The sequence below is a fragment of the Alosa sapidissima genome, chromosome 7 (genome assembly GCF_018492685.1).
Source record: "Alosa sapidissima isolate fAloSap1 chromosome 7, fAloSap1.pri, whole genome shotgun sequence".
Lineage (NCBI taxonomy): Eukaryota > Metazoa > Chordata > Actinopteri > Clupeiformes > Clupeidae > Alosa > Alosa sapidissima.
Window position 1 is genome coordinate 21,286,993 of NC_055963.1, and position 24,609 is coordinate 21,311,601.

General features: G+C 43.5%; 2 protein-coding genes across 2 annotated transcripts in view; one reads left to right on the forward strand and one right to left on the reverse strand.

Moving 5' to 3' along the window:
* kcnc4 (potassium voltage-gated channel, Shaw-related subfamily, member 4) overlaps positions 1-14,778 on the forward strand; it is a 45,606-nt gene extending 30,828 nt beyond the window's left edge. The window contains exon 5 of the mRNA XM_042096759.1: positions 14,765-14,778. Coding sequence (XP_041952693.1) covers positions 14,765-14,766 — 2 coding nt within the window. The 3' untranslated portion in view covers positions 14,767-14,778. The remainder of the gene's footprint in view (positions 1-14,764) is intronic.
* Positions 1,016-24,209, reverse strand: slc6a17 (solute carrier family 6 member 17). The gene is made up of 12 exons (XM_042096755.1): positions 23,793-24,209; positions 19,308-19,717; positions 17,007-17,164; positions 14,585-14,711; positions 13,040-13,221; positions 12,265-12,375; positions 11,301-11,542; positions 10,603-10,795; positions 9,955-10,147; positions 9,220-9,379; positions 7,076-7,238; positions 1,016-6,725 (listed from the first exon to the last, which is right to left on the reverse strand). The coding sequence occupies exons 2-12, from the start codon at positions 19,603-19,605 to the stop codon at positions 6,357-6,359; spliced, it is 2,196 nt and encodes a 731-aa protein (XP_041952689.1). The 5' UTR covers positions 19,606-19,717; positions 23,793-24,209; the 3' UTR covers positions 1,016-6,356.
* Between the last annotated feature and the right edge of the window lie 400 nt (positions 24,210-24,609).

Here is a 24,609-nt window from a genome sequence, read left to right on the forward strand (position 1 = left end):
GAATAGATTCCTCATGAATAGATTCATTCTCATCAATCTGCATACAATACTGTATGCACTGCATCCTTGACAGAACTGCACAATTGCATGATTTGAAACATGATTTCCTAACAAACACACAACACAGCGATTTGGGAAGGCGACATGAACACTCTCACACACGACTCACAAACAGAGAAACACTCTCTCACACAAACATTTGTACACTGGCCACATCTTGATGGTAATATTATTTACACATACTGTAATAAAAAACTAAAAAAGAAATACAGTAATCTTTGACAGACTTCTGCTAATAGCCACTTTACAGTCTAACTCTAGCCACTTGACCCCATCAGCGGGAGATCCCATCACTTCCCACATCTGTTGAATGCATGCGGTGCTTCAACAGTCCCATTTAGACCACATCCCAGCTTCCTCTTGGTTTGGCAGCTTTGTTTCTGCACGTTTGTGCAGTCGATTGATCATCTATCAGTTCATCACCACTTTACTTTCCTCTACGGGTTCACTAAACAATATCACTGACATACATCAATGCATGTGGAGAGTCCTACAACAGAACACATTGGCCCTGTAATGGCTGAGTACAATGGGCAATGATTTCAGAGATGAAAATGCCCCTGTTAATGTCACGAGACACCAGAGCTGCCCTTTGGAAGCCGGGCAACTGTCACATCTGCTCTCTTTTGTAGGCCAGCTCCTGTCTTTTATTGGCGTGAGTGGCAGCCTCTGTGTGGAGAAGCCTTTCAGCTCTGAAAAGGGCCCTCACTTGGCTCTGGTGGGTAGATGACTCAGGCTTGCTGGCTACATTGTACATGCTGAAGAGAGATATGAGAGATTGAAGGAGGCTCCAGTTATGCCGTCTACTGCCTCCGTGTCTAGTCGTTCAGAGTGTAAAGAGCGCTGACATGAAGGGTTAGTCTTTTTTTTAATAGCGCAGAACACTGACACTGTCACTGTCGTGGCACACACACACACACAGGCAATGAAGCTGAAAACTCTGAAAACAGAGATGTGAGTAAGAATGTCATCTTTATTGTTCTGGTGAAACTTAAAATTCCATCTCTACATAGTTTTTTTGTCTCCCACACAAATGTTAAATACTGTACAATATCCATGACACTTCACTATATGACTGTAGAACTGTCATACGTACAGTAAAAGCATGTGAATGTGTGCTTGTTTTTTTTTTTCCTTTCTTTTTTTTTTGAAGTCCGGTGGGGAACTGTTTGGTCTGGGGCTGTGGGCTGGCAGAGAGGGTGCAGTACAGTTTACCCGTTACAGGAGCACCAATCATCGGAGACTCCCCCAGCCCTTGTGGGCCGCCCCACCAGAGACGCGCTTCTCCCCCTGAGGACTCCATTACCCAGCAGCCCTCTCAGCCCCTGTGCAGCTTACAGTTTGATGCAAAACATCAAAAATATTGCTTCCACAGACTATAACAGTGCAAGTGTCAGGTCTTCACTATGCAAAATGACTTTGAGGTTCACAAGAAGCATTATAGGACTAAACCGATTTCAGAACGCAAAAACTCTTCCCAGAGGGCTTTAAAAGTGCATTTACATTCACGGTACATACAGCTGCACTTTTTCTATTTCTATTATGACACTGTTGACAAGTGCTGACAGTAGATTGTTTACTTGCCCCACTGCTATTTTAAATATTAGGAAACAAAGGGTGTGGATCATTTCAGACACTTATTATTATTCTACAGTGACAGGACAATACACTTAACATTTCATTAGCCAGGCAGACTAGGCTGAACCTGGAGAGCAGTGAATAGAACAGTGTTACTGTTATGTACAGGACAGGGTCAAACCGACTGGGATCTTTAACTTAACATGCCCAGCACTGAACACACAACTCTACACTAGTGGGCTAGAGGGACAGGACTGATATATAGTGTTTTTTACACTGCATAACAATAACTACTTTGTACTAGGATGCTTTGCATATAAAGTTAATGGTCCCATGTCAGTTGAGCACAATTGCAACAACATGATTTTCTAACAAACACACAACACAGCAATTTGGGAAGGCGACATGAACACACTCACACACAAATGAACAGAGAAACACTCTCACACAAGCATTTGTGCACTGGCACAAATACCAACACACACACACATGAAATGTGAGGTTTACTAGTTAGGACTAGAAATCAGCCAACCCACTTGACACACAACACTTACATACAGTACTGCACAACACTCCAAAAATGTCTTACATTTTTCAAATACTGTACAGAAACATTATATACACAAGACAGGGTGGAATAAGTCACCCCTATATGTTTTTCCTTATATATATATATATTTTCAAGGTTGTTTTGACATAATGTACAGCGACATATACAGTACAGCTTAATTTCACAATTACATAAATATAGATGTTAATTAACCACAAATACAATGGCTTCTAGAATAACTATAAAAATAAATAAATCACAACTGTGCTTTCATCAAATTAATTTGAAAGGGGGGGGTGGGTTTTTTTTGTTTCACTGATGGGAGACCTCATCAACAAATCCCGAGGCCCCAGAATTGTTTCCAAATGAAATGCCAAATCAAGTGGCACTAACGTGGGCACGCACAGAGTCAGAGTTTCTTAGCTTGTATTATGAGAACACAAAAAGATAGGAGCACCAAATTACGGTCTGGTCCCCGCCAGATTGTCTGACCCGCTATGGGAATGGACACCACTCACGTTCACAGCTGCTCCACAGAGCCGGGAAGAGAGGCTGGAAAAGTGTTCTAACTAGCGATGAGCTAAGCTTCTGGGATTTGATTGGATCATTCATGAACATAACAGGATGTGTATTAATCCCTCATGAATAATTTTTCAAGTAATTTCGCTTTGAGTATGCACTATATGTCCACTTGTCTGTGGTGGACGGCAAGCCGGAATGGTATATTAAAGAGTGCATTACAAACTTCAACCTTACATTGTTTAAGTGCGTAATGTATTGTCATTCTGTGCTCATTAAATCAATATGAAGACATAGGCTAACATCAATTAGGAATGGGTATTAACTGCAAGAAACTCTCGATTCACTTTTTCAAAACCTTCAGCCTAGTTCTACCTAGAAGATTGTGCTCTCATGCAATTTCTCAAAAATATAAGTCCCTAGCTACAGGCCAGTATTACAATATTTTGTAAACCTAATGAATGGACCAGTGGTTTGTTCAACTGACTGTCATGCTCCATTGTAACATCACACTACAGTTTCAGTATATTCCAGTACACCTCTACATGGATAACAGAAAAGTCTAGCTGGTCTAGCTGCTGTTTTAACCTTAAAGCTATATGTGCTTCTAGATTGTGAAAAACACTTGTACAGATGCAGCTTGTGCGAGTTAGAGATATTTATGTATTTAGTCAGCTATAGTGTTCTAATGTGCTGTGCTTTCACCTCTAAATTCTAGTTCAGTGTGTCTTTGTGCTTCATGTTGACACAGCTATTGTTACCGTTGTCATACTTAGCAAATTTTAAAAATGGACCTCACGCTGGTGGCCTGGTTATACATCTGTCTGTCACCATGTACAATTTGGGGTTCTGGGTAGCAGAGCTGGTGTGCGCGGAAGTGTGTGCTTCTTTGTGTGTATTTGGGCTTATGTGTGTGTGGGAGTGGTGGAGGAGGGTGTGTGTGTGTGTGTGTGTGTGTGGGGGGGGGGGGGGGGGGGTATTATAGCATTAATCTCTGCTTCTTACGCAACTCTGGGGACTCATCACATGGTAAAGTGCACAAGGTGAATGTGTCTGTCTGACGGACTGTCTGTCAAACAGGAATGATGGCTGCATCTAAAGAGGGCACTGGAAAGACCAATAAAACACAGAGGCTGCTGCTATTCACGCTCAGGCACTAACGTGCAGCTGCGCAGAGCCGTTTGGACAAGCAGGTCAGTGCCCTTGGATGCTGTATAGGCCACAGACACCGAGACACGCCTTCAAATGCCCTGCTCAGTGGTGAAGGGTGACACCCTGTGGTGGTATGACTACACTGCAGGTCCATACTCTCAGCTCGAGCAAAAAGTCTGTTTTTGAAAAGATGATACCCCAAAGCACACATCCACAATAGAAAGGGAGGATTTCTCTAGTTAGACAAGCATGGACTCAATTAGGCTTCTCATTATGTTTTTTAAGGGAGGGACAGTGGGGGCGGGGGTGGGATTTGTCTTTGATGTGTCTGAGCTGAAGGGTCATTATTTCCATATAGCATTTTGCTGTGAAACACGCCGTGGCTTTTACGGTACGGTCTTTGTACGTTTGTGTGTGTGAACTGGAGCTCACCCAGCATCTCTCTCTCATCTCTCTGCCTCTGCCAAGGCTTCATTAACCAGCAGCCTGCCTGCCTACCTCTGACGCCTCTTCCCCTGGGTAAACCACGTCTATTTTTAATACTGGAGCCATTGTTACTTGTCGCGGGAGCAGACGGGGAGAGATGCTCCTAGCTGCCGGCTGATCAAACACACTAGCGACTGGCTTATCACCAGCTCATTGCAGCTGGTGCCACCACAGAACTTCCCACCCCAGCCCGGCCCCAACCCGCTGCCTTCCCGGCTCATAAACACATGTCGACTGAGTCTCAGAATGGAGCGGTTTCATTTGGACTCTGCTTTAACGAAGGTGTCGCCTACATGAAGGTGCAATTCTGCTTAAGGCATTGAACTGTTTTTGAGTTTAACGCTTTGGAGGGGGCCTACTGTTTCTAAGCTAGTTATTTTCCTTTTTCTTTTCTCAACACAATAAAAGGGCAACAAAAATATACACCCACCCACCCACCCCTTCTACACATACACACACACACACACACACATATGTACATTTATGTGTCTACAGTACAACAACAGCTAATCAAACTAAAAAAGTTAAAATGGTAACAGCTTGCACGGCACTAAATATTTCTTATTGCACACAGAATAGATGAAATAGAAGAATCTCAGTTTTTAAATACATAACCTTTCACAGACTACATCTTCTATTTCCCTTGAGCTAATTTTACATCTTTTTTTCCTGACTGTTCTCCACTATGGAAAACAGCAGTCACATGTTTAGAGTGAGACATTTTAATATTTACCTGTGAATGAATACATGCTCTATACCACACTGTGGGTCTTAAGATGTGCTGGCAGTGACTTCAGGGCATTTATGTAGTATCAGGAATAGGTATATTATAGTATTTTTATATTCTCACCCTTCTGATGGATGTCTGTGCTTTGGTATGGGAGACAGTGCATTTTCAATCTAAAGTCTCTCTACGAAAACTACTAGATGTCTAAGTTATTGAAGATATACCGGACCTCCAGATTCTGACACTGAAAACTGACAAGATACTGTCAAAAGGGTAGATTGTTTTAACACAGGCTATTGACGTAAATACTTTTACCAACCAATTTCTTTACATTTAAATGTGCTTGTGTAGGTGTGTATGTACTTAAAACATTCCAAAATTTGGGGAACCCTTTCCGATCACATACACTTGCTGTGCTCCAAAGTTCTTTACAAAGGCCCATGTACTTGTTCCATTTGGTAAGGCAACAGAGCAAAGCTATGCTGTGGAAGAGAAGCAGATGAATCTCCATCTTTTCTACAGCATGTTGTGAACTACAATGGCTTACAAATAACAATCCTTGTTGTTTGTTTTTCCTTTCGTTTCAGTTAAGGGGAGAAAAGGCTCAAAAAAGTGAGCTCTGTTACAACACCAAGACAACCTCTGCCAGGAGACTGCATTGTCAGTGCAGCGTGAAAATATATATACGTATATATTGCAGCGTTTGGGACACCTTACCCTGAGCCGATAGATACATAGAGATACATATAGAGGTGGGAGGGTTTGGACCTGGCTGATGTGACATCTCTGTAGGTCTGAATCCAAGTGGCTAACACCTCCACACTGCCTGCAGTGCAGTGCTGAAGCCGACAGGTCGCACACTACCAATCTGGCCTTGAGCGGCGCAGAGTTAGCGTTAGCATTTGCAGCACAGGCCCTCGGGAACAGAGCAGGAGGGACTGAGTTTGGGTGTGTGGGGGTGGATGGGGTTGGCTTGTAGCTCCCTGCTATAGAGGCAGTTTGCTTATTTCTGAGCGCTGGGCTCGTTTAAGGGGTAAGGTGTAAAGAGTGCTGTGACATCTCATTCTCTCTTTCTCCTTTGTCTGTCTGTCTGTTTGTCTGCCTGCCTATCTCATCCTTGTCTTTGTATGGCATTCTGTCTCACTCACTCTTTCTGTCTCTACCCTGTCTGTGCTTGTTTGTGAGTGTGTGTGTGTGTGAGTGTGTGTGTGTGTGAGTGTGTGTGAGTGTGTGTGTGTGTGTGTGTGTGTGTGTGTGTGCGTGTGTGTAAGGGGGATAGAGCAATCATAAGTCGGTCTTAGGCCCGGTGGTGGTGGTCTGGCTGCTGGTGCCGTAGCCGTGGCTGGAGATGGAGGTGGTGGTGAGTTCGATGGGCGAGGAGTTGCCGGGCCCGAGGTAGGCGCGATGCGTGGGCATGGGCGACGGCGTCTCGCTCGGGTTCTTGCCCAGGATGAAGCGCGACTCATCCTCCAGGTTGGAGATGTCCTTCATCATGCTCTTCTTGTAGGAGACAGACAGTTTGTTGGAGCCGTCTGGAATGAGGTGGAAGTGCCGGGCGATGAAGACCAGAGGGAGGGGCAACATGGCCGCAACGACCAAGGAGATGCACATGATCAGCGCCCATGTGGGGTAGCTCTCGAAACGCTCCATGGCCTGGAGATGATAAAAAGAAGACAGTAGAGAGGAATATTGGCCAGACTGTGCACACAGGGAAGGACTGAATTACATGTGTGTCTGTGGAGTTTCCATCGAACTTTTTAATGTGCATTTTGATCACTCAATAAAAAAATCAAATACAAAGTTGATTCCTAAGAGGGGGGTTGATTAACTCTCAATTCACATAAGGCATGATGCAACTAAGGTAGATGGTAATGAATTTAAACAACAGTGATCTATTGATATGATCTATTGTGAGATAAGGGACACACTAGCTTGTGGAGTGATTGTAATAATTTTGTAAGTGGAAGAAAAAAAAAAGAAAAAAAATTCTCCAGGACACTGACCAGCTCCTGCACCCAGGCGTTGTAGCCCGGCGGCTTGACGGCCATCTCGATGAGGGTGGCGCTGATGAGGATGATGAGGCAGAACGGGGACACATACTTCCACATGTAGAAATAGAAGGAGTATGGCCGGAAGCCCAGCATATCCTCCAGATCCTGCATGAACCTGCCCGTCCACCAGGGGGTGTGAGAGAAAAAAATCATGAGCAGTGTGCCAAAAGGTATGAACCATTTCATACCTTCCTTCATCCATTCCCTTTGTTCTTCTGTCTATCTCAAGTTTGGAAACAATGAACAAAACAGAATTGTTCTTTTGTTAAAAATGAATAACTAGTAATGAATTCTCTGCACTTCAACTGTGTCTATAAGTGATGTTGTGTATCTGTAGTTGCCCTGGAGGGGAATCACTAAGCCAGGTCTGCAGCTGAGCCCTTTCCCCTGTGATAGTAAACACCAGGGCCGTAGTCACCATAGACTTTGCCCCCCAATATTCAGATGTGACCAAAATGTCCCCCCCAATATTCGGACATACAAAAAAATAAAGAAAAAAACGCTATAGGCTACTACAGGAAACCAACAAGTCCCGCCATCTGAAATGCAATCAAATGTAAATAACACACAAATTAGTGACCTATTCATGGTTTCAGAGAGTACACTGTGAGTGGTTTGTCCTGGAGGTTTTGCGTTTATCGTTTGAGGCGTGCGCTATCAAAAGCGTCCTGCACCCTACTGCGGTGCAGGCTGTCAACAATATCACAAAAGATACCGGTACAATTCTCACAAAACTTGTTGGGAAGGTGTAGCACTGTCTAAAGAAAACCCCATTCATTTTTGAAGCTGATCAGACTCAAAGGTAACTTTGAAGCATTTTCCATATTGTAGCCTACTGTATTTTCTCGCAATGATAGCGAAAGTGAAACGTAGTGTCCTTTTATTTGAATTTGTGCGTGCCTGTGTCATTCATTTCTTTCACTTGTCTTACAACATAAATAATGCATTCATATGCTAGTAGTAATGTCAGAAATGAACCGGTTTATAAGCCTCTTAGAAATGGCTGTTGCATCTTGCATGTTACATTTAGATGCGCACTCAATCGCGCATCCAAAAGTTCAATCGCGGCACAAAAGTTGAAAAAACTTTTACAATGGCGCTGATAGCCTACAGTTAATGTGAATCGCGGACATTAACCAAAGAAAGGAATTTCCACCTCCATTCACCAAATAAAGGCTGTGTTTCTACATTTTAACACAAAATGTAATTTCTGACAGAAACCAGCCTATCAAAGTCAAAAGTCAAAGTCAAAGTCAGCTTTATTGTCAATTTCTTCACATGTTCCAGACATACAAAGAGATCGAAATTACGTTTCTCACTATCCCACGGTGAAGACAAGACATTTTACCAATTTAAGTCCACAGACAAACATAACATTCAAGTAAACAAAAAAGTAAGTAAATAAGTAATGCATAGGGTAACTTGAGGTGAGTCAGACAGAAGAGGGACCTGTCTTAGTAGCCTATATTGAATACCATCCCTTTCAAACAACCTTAAAATTGTGTGATTAGCCGCCAGAATAATAAAATCAAAATACAAAATATGATTGGGCTAGGTCCAAACCTATGAGTAAGCATTCAGTAATATAGAGGTTATCAAAGATACTCTAGTTTGTATTTTCTTTTAAAATATACATTTTGGAGACCACAGGTCTATATCCAGGGATGGATTATTGAATGGACCTACTGGGCCCAAGATCTCAGGGGGCCCTGAAGCCTAAGACTGTGTGAAGTTGCTTCTCCGCCCTTCTCTTCTATTTCCACAAAACTCACAAGTCGTCATAATATAAAGGGTCATTTTTTTTTTTAAGTCTTCCGGGGAAGTATGCCCCCGGGCCCCCCTATCTTAACAGGGGAGGGTTTTTTTGCATCTATGCCCAGGGGTTCATAATCCATCCGTGCCTACAGTATGTCCATCAAAAGTTTGGTATATCCTAATTGCTTGACTTAACTAATGACTTGTTTGTGATTTTAATAATATTTTTGCATGGCAGGAAATGTATGGAAATTCTGTTATTGAAATTCACACCGCACCACAGATTTGGTCCCCCCCAATGTTGACATCATGGCTACGGCCTTGGTAAACACCCTCCTCACCTCTTGCTGCCATAGATCCAGGCCACTGAGATGTTCTCCAGGATGACCACTATGGTGAGTGGCAGCCCGGCGGAGTAGTCATCAAACATGGTGACAAAGTAATTCCCCGAGCGCTGCACGAACAAGAGGCCACAGAAGAAAGCCACGATGCAACAGCCCACTGGGGAATAGAGGACAGGAGAGGAGAGGAGAGGGGGAAGAGAAGAGGAGAGGAGAGAAGAGGAGGAGAAAAGAGAAGGGGAGGGAACAGGAGGAGAGAGAGCACAGGGGGTCAATCCTACAAAGTCTGCAGAGGTGCCAGACATCAATTTATATTAAGAGATGGCCCAGCATCAGAGGGGCTCTGTAGTCAACTACAAAAAACTATATCTACACATAGAAAACAAACGAGGGGATATCTGCATTTTATTACAGTAACTAAGAGAGTGGGCTCACTGGTAAGTGGTAAATACATTATTTTAAATCAAAATACTTGATCAAATACTTCTGAAATTCTCCTAATACTCCAGCTGCAATTGCAATATGAGGAAAACTAATCTAATCTATGTGGTGGGGAGAGTAGACAGATGTGTACCCTGAGAAACCAAACAATTAGGTCAAGTCATGTTCATTGGGAATTACATTTTAGTGGGTAAACTGTGTTGTGGACTGCTGACTTCTGAACCCCATAATGCCAGCCCAAATCACTACCTGTAACAGCATTTAGACAGAGGAAATGAAGAAAGAGGAGCTCACCTGTCAGGTACTCTTTGCGCACCTTGAACGTGTCGAGCACCGGCGTGGTGATGCCAGTCATGGTGCCAATCATGCTGCCCAGGCCCAGGTTGATGAGCATGAAGAAGAACATCACAGACCAGAAGGGCGAGGCAGGGAAATAAATCATGGCCTCGGTGAAGGCGATGAAGGCCAGGCCAGTGCCCTGTACTGCCTGGAGACAGATATATGGAGAGACGGACAGACAGAAAGACAAACAGACAGACAGACAGACAATAAAGACAGGCAGAATGACAGACAGGCAGAAAGACAGACACAAAGAAGGGGGATTAAAAAGGATTGACGCAATCGACTGAGACAAGCTAGGTCACACTTGGACCAAAAGTGGAAAATTTCACTCCTGATAATTAGAGCATGCCATGAGTTATGGCTTCCCACAGTCATTGCCTCTGTGGATTTCACGAGAAGCTCCGTGTACAAAGACTGTGCTAATTAACTAATTAATGATGAATACCAATGGCTGCCACAAACTAAATAAAAGGTAAATAAAAGGTAAATAAAAGGTGATTTCTAGATGAACGATAAAACACCTTTGCTATTCTGTGCTGTGCAACAGAAAGCGGTGCTCTTTAAAAAAAAAAAAAAAAAAAAAAAAAAAATGGGCCCCACCTTGTTGAGCTCGTCCTCCAGCAGGCAGGCGTCCAGGCCCAGCTGGTCGAAGCTGTCGCCTCTGACCGTTTTAATGACACCATACATCTCGGCGTAGTCCTCGGTGCTAAGTTGTGAGAAGTTGACGTGTGGAGGTATCAGGTCGTGGCTCAGCACACCTGTGTTCAGGTAGCCCAGAATCTTCTCTGCATTGCTACAACAGGGATAAAGACCCATTCAGAACCAAACTTAGCCTCAACATTAAGGATATCTATCAACTAACTTTGTTTTTCTGAAAACTGACTTAATGTTATATATATATATATATATATATATATATATATATATATATATATATACTTTATTTTCAAAACTGTGTGACTCAAAAAATATATTATTTGAAGGTATACATAAACTTCATAGGAAATGGTTGAGAACACATCTTGACAATAATGATAGTCATGTATAATGCTTTTAATGCCTAATGCCGTTATAATATATAATATATATAATGATGCTAATCTCTCAACATAAAGGCCCAGTAAGCCAGATAATACAGAAATATCAGATTAAGCACTTTGTGAGCTAAGGGTGGATAAACATGCAAAACAAAACAAACAAATTCAATCAAAAGACAAAAGAAATATGTTGTGAGATTTTCCATGGCAATTGCTGCGCTTGCTTTTTCCTAAAAGTGGTTATGGCCTGATCCCACTCACTCAACGACGCATTTCTCGTTCATGATGTTGGCCTTGAAGCCGAGCACGGCAAACACCACCAGTGTGGCCAGCACAGAAGTGATGAAGTTGATGACGGACACCAGCACGGCGTCAAAGTGGCAGTTGTTGTCGCGCTTGTTGTAGCTGGAGAAGGCGATGACCCCTCCAAAGCCCAGGCCCAGGGCGAAGAACACCTGGGTGGCCGCCTCACGCCACACTTGCAGCTCTAGCATCTTCTCCAGCTGGACGCGGGGAGCGGAGAGGAGACACGTGATGAGATGCAGCACAGGACAAAGCCCAACATAGCCTTACATAACAACATGCTTATATTTATGTTTATAGTTATAGTAGATGCTTTTGAGACTCAGGATGGCACCAATAAACACTGCATTAACATTAAAATAAGCAGTGAAGTCATATAGCCTAAATAAAAGAAATACCAATATTAGAAGATAGACTAAATGGAATATGGGCTGTTGATAATTAATTTGTAATGCATCATTCATTCACAATCTCAAGAGAGTTTAATTTTTATAACAAGAAAACAATGTTTCTAATTTCTAGTGCCAAATAAGAAAAAGCTGGACCAAGATCAAAAGACACGGTATCCAAAGAGAAGGTATCCATTTCAAGTTTTTAAAGGAGTTCGGGAGACTGAGTATGGCTGTGTGCATTTAAATTCACCACCAGGGGGCAACAAATCCCACATCTTTTCTCCACTGGGGAGGGCAGTGAAGCAAAACCCGTGAAGGCGAATGAATCCCTGGAGCACTGACTCTACACAGAGGTTGTGTATATGCCACAACACTATGCTCAGAAGAAGAGGGGTGCCACTACAACTGCATCTGTTGTGTAAGTGTACGTTGCAACTGTCTGTAAACATACATGTGTATGTGCGTGTCTGAACATGTGCGTGTTTAATTGAGTGTGTCTCCTCTCTCCATGTGTCCGTGCGGCGCCTCACCTTGGGTGTGAACATATGGGCAATGCCATCCGTGGCCCCTTTAAGCATGAGCCCGCGCACCAGGAAGCAGAAGAGGACCACGTAGGGGAAGAGCGAGCTGAAGTACATCACCTGACCAGGATGAAAAACACATCACCACCGCGTTACTATGGAGACCGAGGGGCAGTCCATTTGTATTCATGTTCACAAGGTGCGACGTCAATCTATCTCTCAAGAGACACGTTCTTGTGAACACAAGAAGACTAGACTAGACACAAAGATGGCCATGCAAAGACTGCAGGAGTGTGTAGGAAATAAATTGCAGCTTTTTAACATTTCATTGTTTAGGCTCATGATTTCTAGTGTGCTGATCGTATAAATAATACATGATGGTACCACTTTAAAGTGACTCGGTTGAATACACATTTGACTGTTTTTTTTTTTGTGCCCTCACGTGTACTGGGGTTACTCTTGAACTATTTTTGAACGAGGCATTATTTATTGACAAACAAAAATAATGGCGAGAGATGACTTTTTTTTTCTGGATGAAAAACAGTCCAGCAAATTCATCATGCAATGTTGTAATGTTTATCAGCATTTAAACCAGTTTTATGAGAAAAATGGCATCCTGTGCATTAAGAACAACCGAAATGTCACACATTGCGGAAAGACACGGGATCATTTCCTGGCGTCAAAAAGGGGCCCTTTTCACCAGAGTGCTTTAGTCTCTGATGCTCTATCAGACTAATCTTCTGGCACAGGCATCTGCGGTAATGTCACACCGCGGCCTCTTCACCTTTCCAGAGGACTGGATGCCTCTGATCACAGCCAAGCAGACGATTATCCACGCCGCCAACAGGGACAGCGTCATCCTCCAGTTCAGGCCTCCACTGTCATCGATGGTGCTGGTGATGTTGAGGGTTTGACGGTACCAGAAATATGTCGTCGCCGAACTCCTCTCACACTCTGGTTCCAAATCTACCAAAGGGAAGAGAATGAAAAATAAGGAAACATGGAGGGTAGAACCCTATTTTCTGCACACTTACACCAGTTCTTAAACAAGACTCAAATGTAAAGGGTCAAAGAAATACAAGTCGGGCAAGTCAAAAAGGGTACAGTAGTTCCACCGCACTTCTGAGTGCCAATCTGGTGCTTCACGGGACAGGACCGGTCATGTGGAGAGGGAGAATGTTCATCGGAGCACACAGAGATGGACATTAGTTGTTTTTATTGTGGTGCAGCAGAAAAGACTAACATTTTGATGGGTTTCCCTAATATTCATGGTACCCATGGGTATTCATGGACTCTGATGAAAATGGAATACCTGTCGAAACAACCAACATCCAATTCTGTGTTCTCCGGTGATCCCTCTCCCTCTCCAAAAGCCCAAGAGGGGCTTTCAAACCTGTCCCATCAAGGATATTACATGTTATCTGTGAGGAGATTAAAAGTTCCTTATTCAATGTACATCCATTGGTGAGTCCTCACAACACACAGATACCACGCTGAGCCATGCTTTAGCACGTGGGTGGATAAACGTACCCTCAGGGGACTGTTATGGCTGCTGCTATTTAATCCAATCAAATAGGAGCACAGCACATATCACTATGTAATCATCTAAAGACCCAGGTCAACTGATTAGAGTCAAATATATTCTGTACAAAAATAAAAACTTAATTGGCCTTAACAGATAAGGCTGCCCACTCATGGTTTAGTGTTTGAGTAATAGTGTATTTTCTTCCATGTGATTTGTGGCTCAAATACAACATATACAGTATATATAGTACAAAAATATTGTGCATGCAGTATAGAAACAATCAGATAAGAACATATTTATTTTTATTATCCCTCAATGTAATGTATCTTCTCTGAACTCTAACTCTTGCAATATTTCCCTGTGGCCATCACAAGGAGTGTGGGGCAAATATGGCCCGAGGCGTCTGTCTCTGTCCGAGCCAGTGAGCGCATCCGCCAATCACGTATGCATGCGGCACAAAGCATTCTGGGAATGAGCAATCCTGGATCTCTCTCTCTCTCTCTCCTCTCTCTTTTGACAGCCCAGCGAAAAATAACTTTGAATATCAAAGCTGCAAGGCCTGGCGAAAGCTCTGTGTGTTATCACCACGGCACTGGGCCTCTCTGGGCTGCAGTCAGCAGAAAGACAGCTGCTCTCAGCGGAGAGCATTAGCGCACTGAATACCTAGTATGGAGATACACACACACACACACACACACACACACACACACTCACAGGGAGGCAGACAAACCAAATGCGAGCGTGTGCTCTTTGCGTCTGTCCACTCCCCCCCACCATCACACACACACACACACACAGACTTACAGGCCAGGGTTCCGTTTCTCCGGATGGGGCACTCGCTCCATGGCAGAGGGTACTGGAACGACTGGAAGAAGTAGAAGATGCTCCAGCCGATGATGACGTTGTAGTAAAGCCCCACGAAAGCACAAACCTGAGGGGGGAGGAAGAACGGAAGGGTGGAGGTCTGGGGTTAACACTACTTAGAGGAAAAGAGTGTCCATATCTGGTGCATGCATTAGTATGCACATGGGTAAGCCATTTCCACTCTAGGCCACACTGGACTGGAATACTGCAGCCTCAGAGAAAACTGATACTCACAATGTTCACAACCTCACTCCACTCTCGGTATTTAAGCTGAACTCATTTTGACCTACAAAAATGGCAATCACACACACACACACACACAGTCTTCTACTACCTTTTTCTCTAATCACAGAACTGGGTCAGTAGATAAATGGACACTGACCCAAACACATACAACAGTCACACATGTTGTTGGTAAAACAACAAGACCCTATTCTCTGTTATAAATATAGGACTAACTATATAGAAGCTTCTACACTGAAAATACATCACTACCTACTAAATGTACCATATGGGCCTAGCAGTCAATAACACCTGTACACCTCTGCCCAGATGTTAGACATGTCATTCTGGCTCTACATTCCTGTTTAGTCTTACAGGTCAGAGATCTTGGGCAAACCAAGCTATTAAAAATCCTAACTTCAGCCCTCCTGCAGTCTCCCATAGAACTGTAAAATACCATAGAACAGTAAAAATATCTATTTAAATAACAACCACAGTCAGGAATGTCTGACAACTCAACTACTAACAATACACTACATCATCAATCACTGGTACAGCAACTTCAAAGGTAACTGTACATGACACCTGATTAGTGAAATCTCCTCCATGTCACCCTGTCCATGTCCTAACAAGACATCAACTCTGATAAATAAACCATGCTGTGCATTTTATGACTGCTTAACCCTACCTCTGCCCTACTGTTGATCACTTCTCTGTTTTAAAATTGTTATAATAAAAATGGATCAAAACCATGTAGTAGTAGGTGTATAGTGTGTCAAATTCAAAATAAAACTGATGATGCACAATCTTGATGTAGATGTCAGATCATCAGCACACACCTGAGTAATTATTCTGTCTATGGAACATGCTTGTTTGTCTGAGGACAGGTGTGGTGATGTGTGTCAGTGCAGTGGCAGGGGATGCTGGTGGTGGGTGTGCCTCTCCTCTCCTCCCCTCCCCTGCCCTGCCCTGCGCTCTCCCTGGAGGGACGTGCGAGTGAGAGAGGGAGCCAGAGCGTCTGCGTCACACCGCTGCAGTCACAAGCTCTCTAAATTATTAAAGCGTACTCACTCTCCGCCCACTCCGCCATCCCTGCAGGATATTTTTAGCTGCTCTCTCTCTCTCTCTCCCTCTCTCTGTCTCTCCCTCTCTCTCTCGGCTCTCCAGCTCCACGCTCACCTAACCCTGAGCTACACCACCCAGCTGTCAGTCGTAGACTATACTCCTCCGTCTGTCTCACTCTCTTCCTCTCTCTCTCTAGCTGCCTCTGGCGGGAACTACTGCCGTCAGATTGCCACATCTGAATGTCCATTAGAATGTGTGAATCAATGGTAAGGACTCTGTGAGTGAGTGTGCGGTCAGACTGAGAAATTGGTGTCCGTCTTTAACACACAACCCCATCTTGAAGCGCAAAGATCACAAACTTCTCCATTTTCAAACATTTCTCCAACCCAATTTGAGGAGTTGGAGGTGACTGGAATAGCTATAGTGCTTATAGTGTAAGAATTCTTCAAAAAACCTGCGGGCAGAGCAAAGCACCATCCACCTGCTTTGAACTCAACTCACAAGATGACATTACTGGACCATAACCTTTCCAGAGAGCCAGTGTGTATCCCTCTAAAAGGTGGCAACGTAGGGTCATGTGACTTTCAGTATTGCCTGATGCAGCGTTCAACATGGCCGCCCTGGCTGGAGGGACAGTTCCCCTCAGGACATAGCGTTGCATAATTCCATAAAGTGGTGTTGCTACTCTGACCCCCTCAAACAACACATTAAAGGCTTTAGCCGCCACGGCAGGCACTGCACAGCGCATCTGTCCCCAGGAACAGCTTTGACACCAGCTAAACACTGCCAGGGGCTTTTGTTTGGCTGCTGGGATGATGTCACAACGACGACCGAGGGGTGTACTCATGACTCATCTCAGCGGCCTGTACCCTCCCCCACATACTGTACACACGCACAAACACACACACACACACACACACACACAAACACACACACACACACACACACATGAACACACACGTACACAGTTTTCCAGTGAGGGCTGTGAATGACGCGGTGTGCTGCTTCCTAAAAATAAAAGACAGCCGTCTCTGTGTGTCAGCACCTGAGAGCCTGTCGCCGCTCATTAGCTCACCATTAAGCTGGAGACCCCGATGCCCCCCAGGCGTGGGTACACGTAGTTCCACACGCCAATGCTCCCACGTCGGATCCGCTGTCCCACCGCCAGCTCCAGGAAGAAGAGTGGAATTCCGATGAGGAGGAGAAGGATAAAGTACGGCACCAGGTACGCACCTGGGAGAGATGGAAGCTTCAGGTTTTTTTGCCGTGACCATCATTCATTTCAATACAACAACACAAATGAGTTAAACCACAGAAAAGCATTTTTGAAATAATCAACTCAACAAACTATTTTCTTCGAATAACACAACTTCAATTGGGATTTCTTCAAGTTTCATCCCAATGATTTTACATTTACATTTATTCGATTAGCAGACGCTTTCATCCAGAGCAACTTACATATGTATTACAGTATATTACAAGAGCCTTTATCCCTGGAGCAACTTGGGGTTAAGTACCTTGCTCAACAGGCACAATGGAGGAAGGTGGGAATTGAACCACCCACCAACTTTTCTGACTACTACATGCTAGTTAGTCAGTCAGCTCCTTAACCACTACAGTATGCTACCACTGCCCCAATGATCACACAACCCACTATGAGCTTCAGTAAACCTTAACCTATTGGCTCCCTAAACTCTTTTATGGCCTCAGCAGCTTACAATTAAGATGTCTGCCGTCATCACCTACTATCCTTTACTAAAAGTGCCCCATTCCATTTTATCTAAACTTCATTTGACCAGATGAAATGTACACCACATCAAGCGATGCTGCAGCAAGCCAAATCAAGTCACCATGACGTCGGAAGGTACCATGGTAACTGTTACTTTCATCTAGAGAAAATTGGTCTGCCTCGTACCCTACCACCCCAGACTATGCGGGACATCAATGTTTGATGTCAAATAGCACGTCCAAATATGTAAACTACAAACAATACAAATGAAAGAGGCTTATAAGTGAGGGCTACTGTTTTGATTGTGATAAGGGGTTATTAAAGTCAAGCGGAACCACTAGGATACGAAAACAATATTGATTTGATTGGGGTCTCATTTGATGACTCAGTGTTTCTCTTTGTGGCTCCTGTGTTATTTACACAGGCCTGTAATGAAAGGGAAATTGCAGGTATGGGGCTAAAGAGGAGAGCAGGGGAGAGGAGAAAAGGGAGGGGAGGGGAGGGGTGGGGTGGGTGAGGGGATGGGGGCAACTGGGATGTCATGGGATGGCACTGGCTCCATAGTTACCTGATGGGGTAGGGCCTGAGGGAGATGACTATTATGGTGTCATGTTTCATTTATAATCACACACACACACACACACACACACATTGAGGTCGTATGCTATAAAGCCTCATACATAAAGGTGAATGCTGCACATATAGAAATGGAGAGTAAAACAACTGTCTAAAGAAAAAAACATATTAGATATTCTGGTTCTCTGTGAGCCTCTGAGGAACATTTGAGAGAGCTGTGCGATAAATGAAGATCTGGGATAAAGTCTGTCTGTCACTGGTGGACAGCCAGGAAATCACAGGCACAGTTATCAGCTAATGTGCCCCTCCCGCCAAATGTGATCCATCTTATGAGCCAGAAAATGGGCAGAGAGAGGACAGGAGTTGATAACACCCACACGCCTATTAATTCCTGCACTGAGAGGTGACAGCAGCAATATTAGCAAGTGACATACACCTTGCTGTACTCACTGGCATGAGAGCCCAGTCTATGTACATACAAGATCTTGAGGAATACATCAATTTATCTTAGTCAGGTCATGTTAAGGTCGCCTTTTATTGCCTTAAATAAGAACTGATTTTCTCACAAGCCATTTTTTTTCTCACAAGCCGATGTCACAATGACATGTTCCCAAAGCGACTGTTCTTCCTAAACAATGCAGGTTATATTTCTGAGCCTTCGAACGGGGCCGACAGGTATTTACGGAGGCTATGTTGGGACACTGCACCATATATCACAAAGGCAGCCCTCTGCTCTAGAGAGCCTGACAAACCAGCCAGAGGCCGTGCCAGAACGTAAAGAGTTGTAGCCGAACAAGAATGAATAGTTGTTGCCCATGGCCCTGTGTCTTGCGTACAAATAGCCATGGGGCTGGAACAGCTTTATATTTCAGATGGTCACAGGACAAAAATAGCCACGCTTCCGGCACAGCGAGACGCCCACACCACGGTTTGTAACATAAATCTCCTGGCCTATCTCCAGGCCAGGTCATCAGGGCCAGCAGTTCAATACTCAGGTTTAGTAGGGAGATGAATACAGCATCCCCGTTGCATGCAGTAAAAAAAAAAAAAACAACAACAACAGTGACTCACCTCCACCGTTCTTTTGGCACAGGTAAGGGAAGCGCCACACGTTGCCCAGACCCACAGAGAAGCCCACCTGGGCTAGAATGTACTCGATCTTGTTGTTCCAGGCGGGGCGTCCGTCCTCCTCGTCGTCCGGCGAGGGCTCAGGCTTGGTCTTAGGCGCAGCGCCTCCGGGGGGCACGTTCATGCTCATCTGACTGCTCTTGTAGTCCAGGGGGGCCTCCAGGGCCAGGAGGTCGGCCACCGACTCGGTCACATTGTCTTTGCTCTGCTGCCGCAGGGCCACTTTGCTGTGCTTCCTCATTGTGGAGGGGTCACCACGTCGCCACGTCAATCGAGAATGGGTTTAAGACCAAACTGGCTGGTGTCCCGTTGTATCTTCTGTCTTGTGTGGTAAAGGTTGTTCTTGCCTGGTTCTGTTGATAAAAGACACAGGAAAGATGTTTTTAAAAAGAGAAGCAAAAGTATGGTAGCTAAAAGCTAGACTTTTGACAGTTTGTAAAAACATCTGGTGCTCACTGTAACTTATGGTGTCCAACAGCCACATACTTTGAATGAAATACTGAGAGAAAGTGGATAAGAGCATTATGTCCAATATTACAATATGCGGTTTAATGTTCTGTGTTATGTCCAATATTCCAATATGTGGTTTAATGTTCTGCATTATGTCCAATATTCCAATATGTGGAATTACTGCCACTGTTACTCTATGATTACGTATCTATCCTTTGCTGTCGTGTACTTAAAACCCTAAATATTTCCTTGTCTAGTTAGAGCAGCTGATGGATCTTTAGGTGAAGTCACGCTGTCTCTCCCTTGATGCACATCATTGTAAATAAAACTCTGTTCCTGATTTTTCCTACCATTGGCCTGACTGGGTCTTTATTCATCTGTGGTATCAAAATTACTATCAATGCATACCAATAAAAAACATAAAAGATTTTTTAGGACCCTATACTTCAAGAATAATCTGCAGACAGGAGTTGATTATTTGTAGTGTCAAACGTTATACCTCACCTTGTGTTTCTGTGATTGATAAAACACAGTCAGTGAGGGTGGACCTGACATTTAAAGAAGGCAGTCAGCCAGCTTTGTGAGTGATTAAGGGGCCTGGTTCACTACTACTGCCACACTCACCACTATTGCCACACCACCATTAATAGTATATTAAAGAAGCATAATCTAGTTTTGTATAAAACTAATAAGCTACATTATCTCATAGGCAGCAAACCAACAACTGAGCTTGCTAACATCATGCATCAAAAAGGCTGTTTTTGCATTTTGCAGGGTTTTGTACCTAGACCACAAAACTACACGATGAACAGTCTCGTTGGCTTGTGGGAATGACAGGTGTGTTTACATACTCTGCACATGTCCACTTGCCATCAAAATGAATCTGAGGATGTTATTAAAGCCGCCTACAACCTCCATGATGTTACCTCACACTGAGGTTAAATGTGGTCGTGTTTGTAAGGTTAATACAGGGTTTCTGTGCTTTTAAAATGGTCAGGTTAAAAAAGAAAGACCCCTTGCTTTGGCTGGCTTGAGCTTATAGATGAATTATAAATGAATATTAATAGTTAAATGAAGAACCCATAAGGACTTTATTATCTCAAAATAATGCTGTTGGATTACTAAAAGGAAAGCTGAGTCCCATGGTCTGTGCACAAACTGGCTGCATTATGGCAACTCCTGGAAGGTGAGGGGATTTGTCACAAGTGTTCAGACTTTCTAATGCCTGAATTCATCATCCTGTGAAATTGTGCATGTTTAACTTGGTGGAGGCATTCGGCAAATCCATAAATCCCAGTGGGTAATCAGTAGCCATTTCCAGCGGACTGTTAGTTTAGTTAAAGGAAACACGTCTGTGCAAAGCGCTGTCTAAGCAGCCACGTATCTTGACACTAACTTACAATCAATTGAAAATCACGTGTTCCCAAGCACAAAGAGGGCCTTAACTTCAGCTAAACAAAAGCAAAAGGAGGTAGGTGTTATTTTTGAATGCCCTACTTTATGCCGCACTGGTATTCTGCATATTTGTCAAGCGGGCCACTTAGCATACAACTGAACCAGGTAGATAATGAACTGATTACACTAGTACTGTACATCTACCTGTCAGTCACTTGGATGTGATGAGTGAAAGTGGAGGCTGTTGTAGAAGGTGATGATATTCGAGAGCAGAGGCAGGCCCAGTGGAGATTAGCAGGATCACTGGGACCTCGTGTGCACAGACTTCTTAAGGAGGTGCCTGGCCCACCCGGATCCCAGCCCAGCTGCACGCACAGTACATTCCATGACAACTCCAATCGCGCTTTGTCATGATATGGTCAGGCCAGCTTGTCACATTCACACAATCACTCAGCTAAATTTATGCCTTTGCCTCAATGGCAAAAATGTAAGTACCTCCTTGTATGTGCCATAGTTTGCCATTTTGAATGTAGGTCCCAAGATAAAATTTGGGTAAGTGGGTCTGAAGTGCATGAAGTGCCATAAAATAAAATGCAATACACTGTAGAGAACATGTTTGGAATTAAGTTCTCAGGTTGCGTTTGCAACAAATCCCTCCGAAGTTTGCATTATATGTTCTAATGCAGCACACCTCAGAAAGGCCTTCAAGAGCCATACATTAGAGAAGCAACTCAAGCAATAGGAGTCACCTGAAGGACTCAAAGATTACCTTAGAGCTGACTGACATTTGGTGAACTCATATCCAACTACTTCAAATGCTTAGCTATAACATAGACCTGCCTCATGCAGGACATCTAGAATATTTTGTTATTTGTGAAGCCTCACTAAATATTGTTCTCAATAAAACTGACCCCATAACCCTACAATCATTACTGCTCTCAGCAAACTACAGTAAGTTGTTTTTATGTTGAAAATAGCAGATCAGGTTCCATCAAGTGCCATCAGAGAGGGATGTGGTCTAGCTTTATGTCACGGTTGCTAGGCAATGGTAGTACAGCACAAACTCTCCTCTCCTGCATGCTTTATCTAAGTCCAGAGAACTCAGGAGCCACGGTCATTGTTCTAAACTGACGGTTTCTGAAAGATTGACACATACCATTAACTCTTCAAGGAGAGATAACAGAAACAATCTATGCAGTGGAGGTGAAAAGTGCAGTCGACCAGTCAGAGCACAGAAATCAGTTCATGAAAGAAAGGAATAGGTAGGCTACATCAGTGGAGACCCAAGTGATAATGTCAGAGTTGGGAGAATAACATTGTTGAATCCAGGTTGCCCCTTCAAACTGACTCCATACTTGTTTGTCATATAAATTAAAGTGAAGTCCCATTTTGCTTATTCTTTTTGCAGATGAGCATTTTCACCTCATGACCCGCATAGGCTACTACAAGCAGATTATGTGTTTAATCTACCATTGGCAAGTAACTGCATTGGCTTTAATAGAGGCTACCTGCAAGCCTCTAAAATATTGCAATGCAAGGTATTAGGCTTTGGAGTAGGCCTAATACCTTGCATTGCAATATTTTGTTGACGTGACAGCAACAAGTCACTGTTAGTATGCACACTAGCAGTTCTTTCCATAGACTAAAGGGGGCCCTACTCTCATTAATTATGTGTTATCTATGATCGTTTTTTTTTATTAATTTAGGCCTAAAATCTGACCATCACGTTCTCTCTACAGATTACGTATTAAATATTACTCTCATTTTAATGTGAACAACATTACAAACTGAATACTAATAGTTCAGTAATAGGGGTACAGGCCTCGATGAAAACATGAATGAATAGGCTACCAGACAAGCGCGTCACGCGCTTCGTTAGCACCAATGTGCGCTCGGATTTTAAAACCAATTAAGCAGTATTTTGTATTTTGTTAATTTAATTGTAGTCTTAGACTAACCAGAGAAGTTGAAATGGTGTTAAGATGCATATCTTAACAGACTGTTTAGCCTACTCCTAAAACATAAAACGAGATGCGCAGGTGTGTTATTTGAAAAATATATGTAATGTCCCATTTAGAGCTACATTTGTTCCTTACGTTGTTGTTGTGGAGATTTTGTTATCTTGAAGCATTTTGGTTAAAGCAGAAATGATGTTACGGTCGTCACGAGCATCATTGTCAAGGTCAAATTACGATGCATTTCGACTGCTCATAAGATGTTAATTCAATAACCGGAAACAATTCACGCAGGCCCGGGCAGTTACAATGCCAGTGTTAACATGTCGTACTATTTCAGTAAAGTTACCATTTTAAAGGCGTGACAGCAGGTGCTGTCATACACTTCAGAAGCAATGTAGGACAACATCGGTCACGCCAAATTTTCCAAAGCACAAAGCTCAAAGCCAAAGTAACTGACACTCGTACAATAGTTCATTCGAATTATAACTACGCATCGATACCTTTTAATGGACGCCATTTCCATCCATGCCATGTATAATCATTTGTCATTTACAAAAATCCCACTTGAATTTGGTGGCTTTTACGTAGGCTATCTTCATTTAGTCTCAATGGCAACATATCTTACCTTGTCGGTCTTGATAGGTCTCAATCAACACTTCGGTGTCAGCCCCTATAAAAACTTCACCCACAACGGCTGCATCCTCGAAGATAAGTGATGAGTAATTTTCCTAAGAAAGCTGCTGGCTTCATTCAATCGCCGTGCCTTTCTTCTGGGCGCGCAGCGGTGCGTGCCAAAGCCAGAGTGAAACGTAAAGTCTGACGCAGACACCTCAAGGGACTGGACAGATAGTTCAAAACAGTAGAATTGTGTCTTCTGTATGCACAAAAAAACGTCACAGATCTGGTCTTGCAGTGCAGTTCTCACCCGATATTACGTCCAGTTAGACAGTGCACCATTTTATATTTTCCTCACGAATCTGAAGAAGGTAGGCTGATGGATAGTCAGTGTTGTACGCTGGTACTGACGCGTGAATCACCATGCGCATCTACGTCAGTAGCTGTTGGATAGGATTTATTCTCATCTGCAGTAGTATTCTCTGGAAATGCAAATAAAGCGAAGGCAGCGCAAAGAGCAGGACAAACATACTCCATACTACATCACCATTCCAATTACATTCACAAGTGGACAGGTGCAAAGTGAGGCGGGTGTGCTGCCAGTTTGGTTCATTAAAGATGTAGCCTAATACACCTGATATAGAGTCAACCACAGTCATTAAGTTGGCTGGTGACCACGTCTTACCAGAGAGGCGATGTAAACAGTGACTTTGAGCATACCTTGTGAATGCCTAGTCATTTTCTTGTGCCCTTGACAGCTTCTCTGTAATCATTAACTTTTTTGTCAAGTATGCCCATTATTGCTGAAGCAAAGGAATGTATCAGAA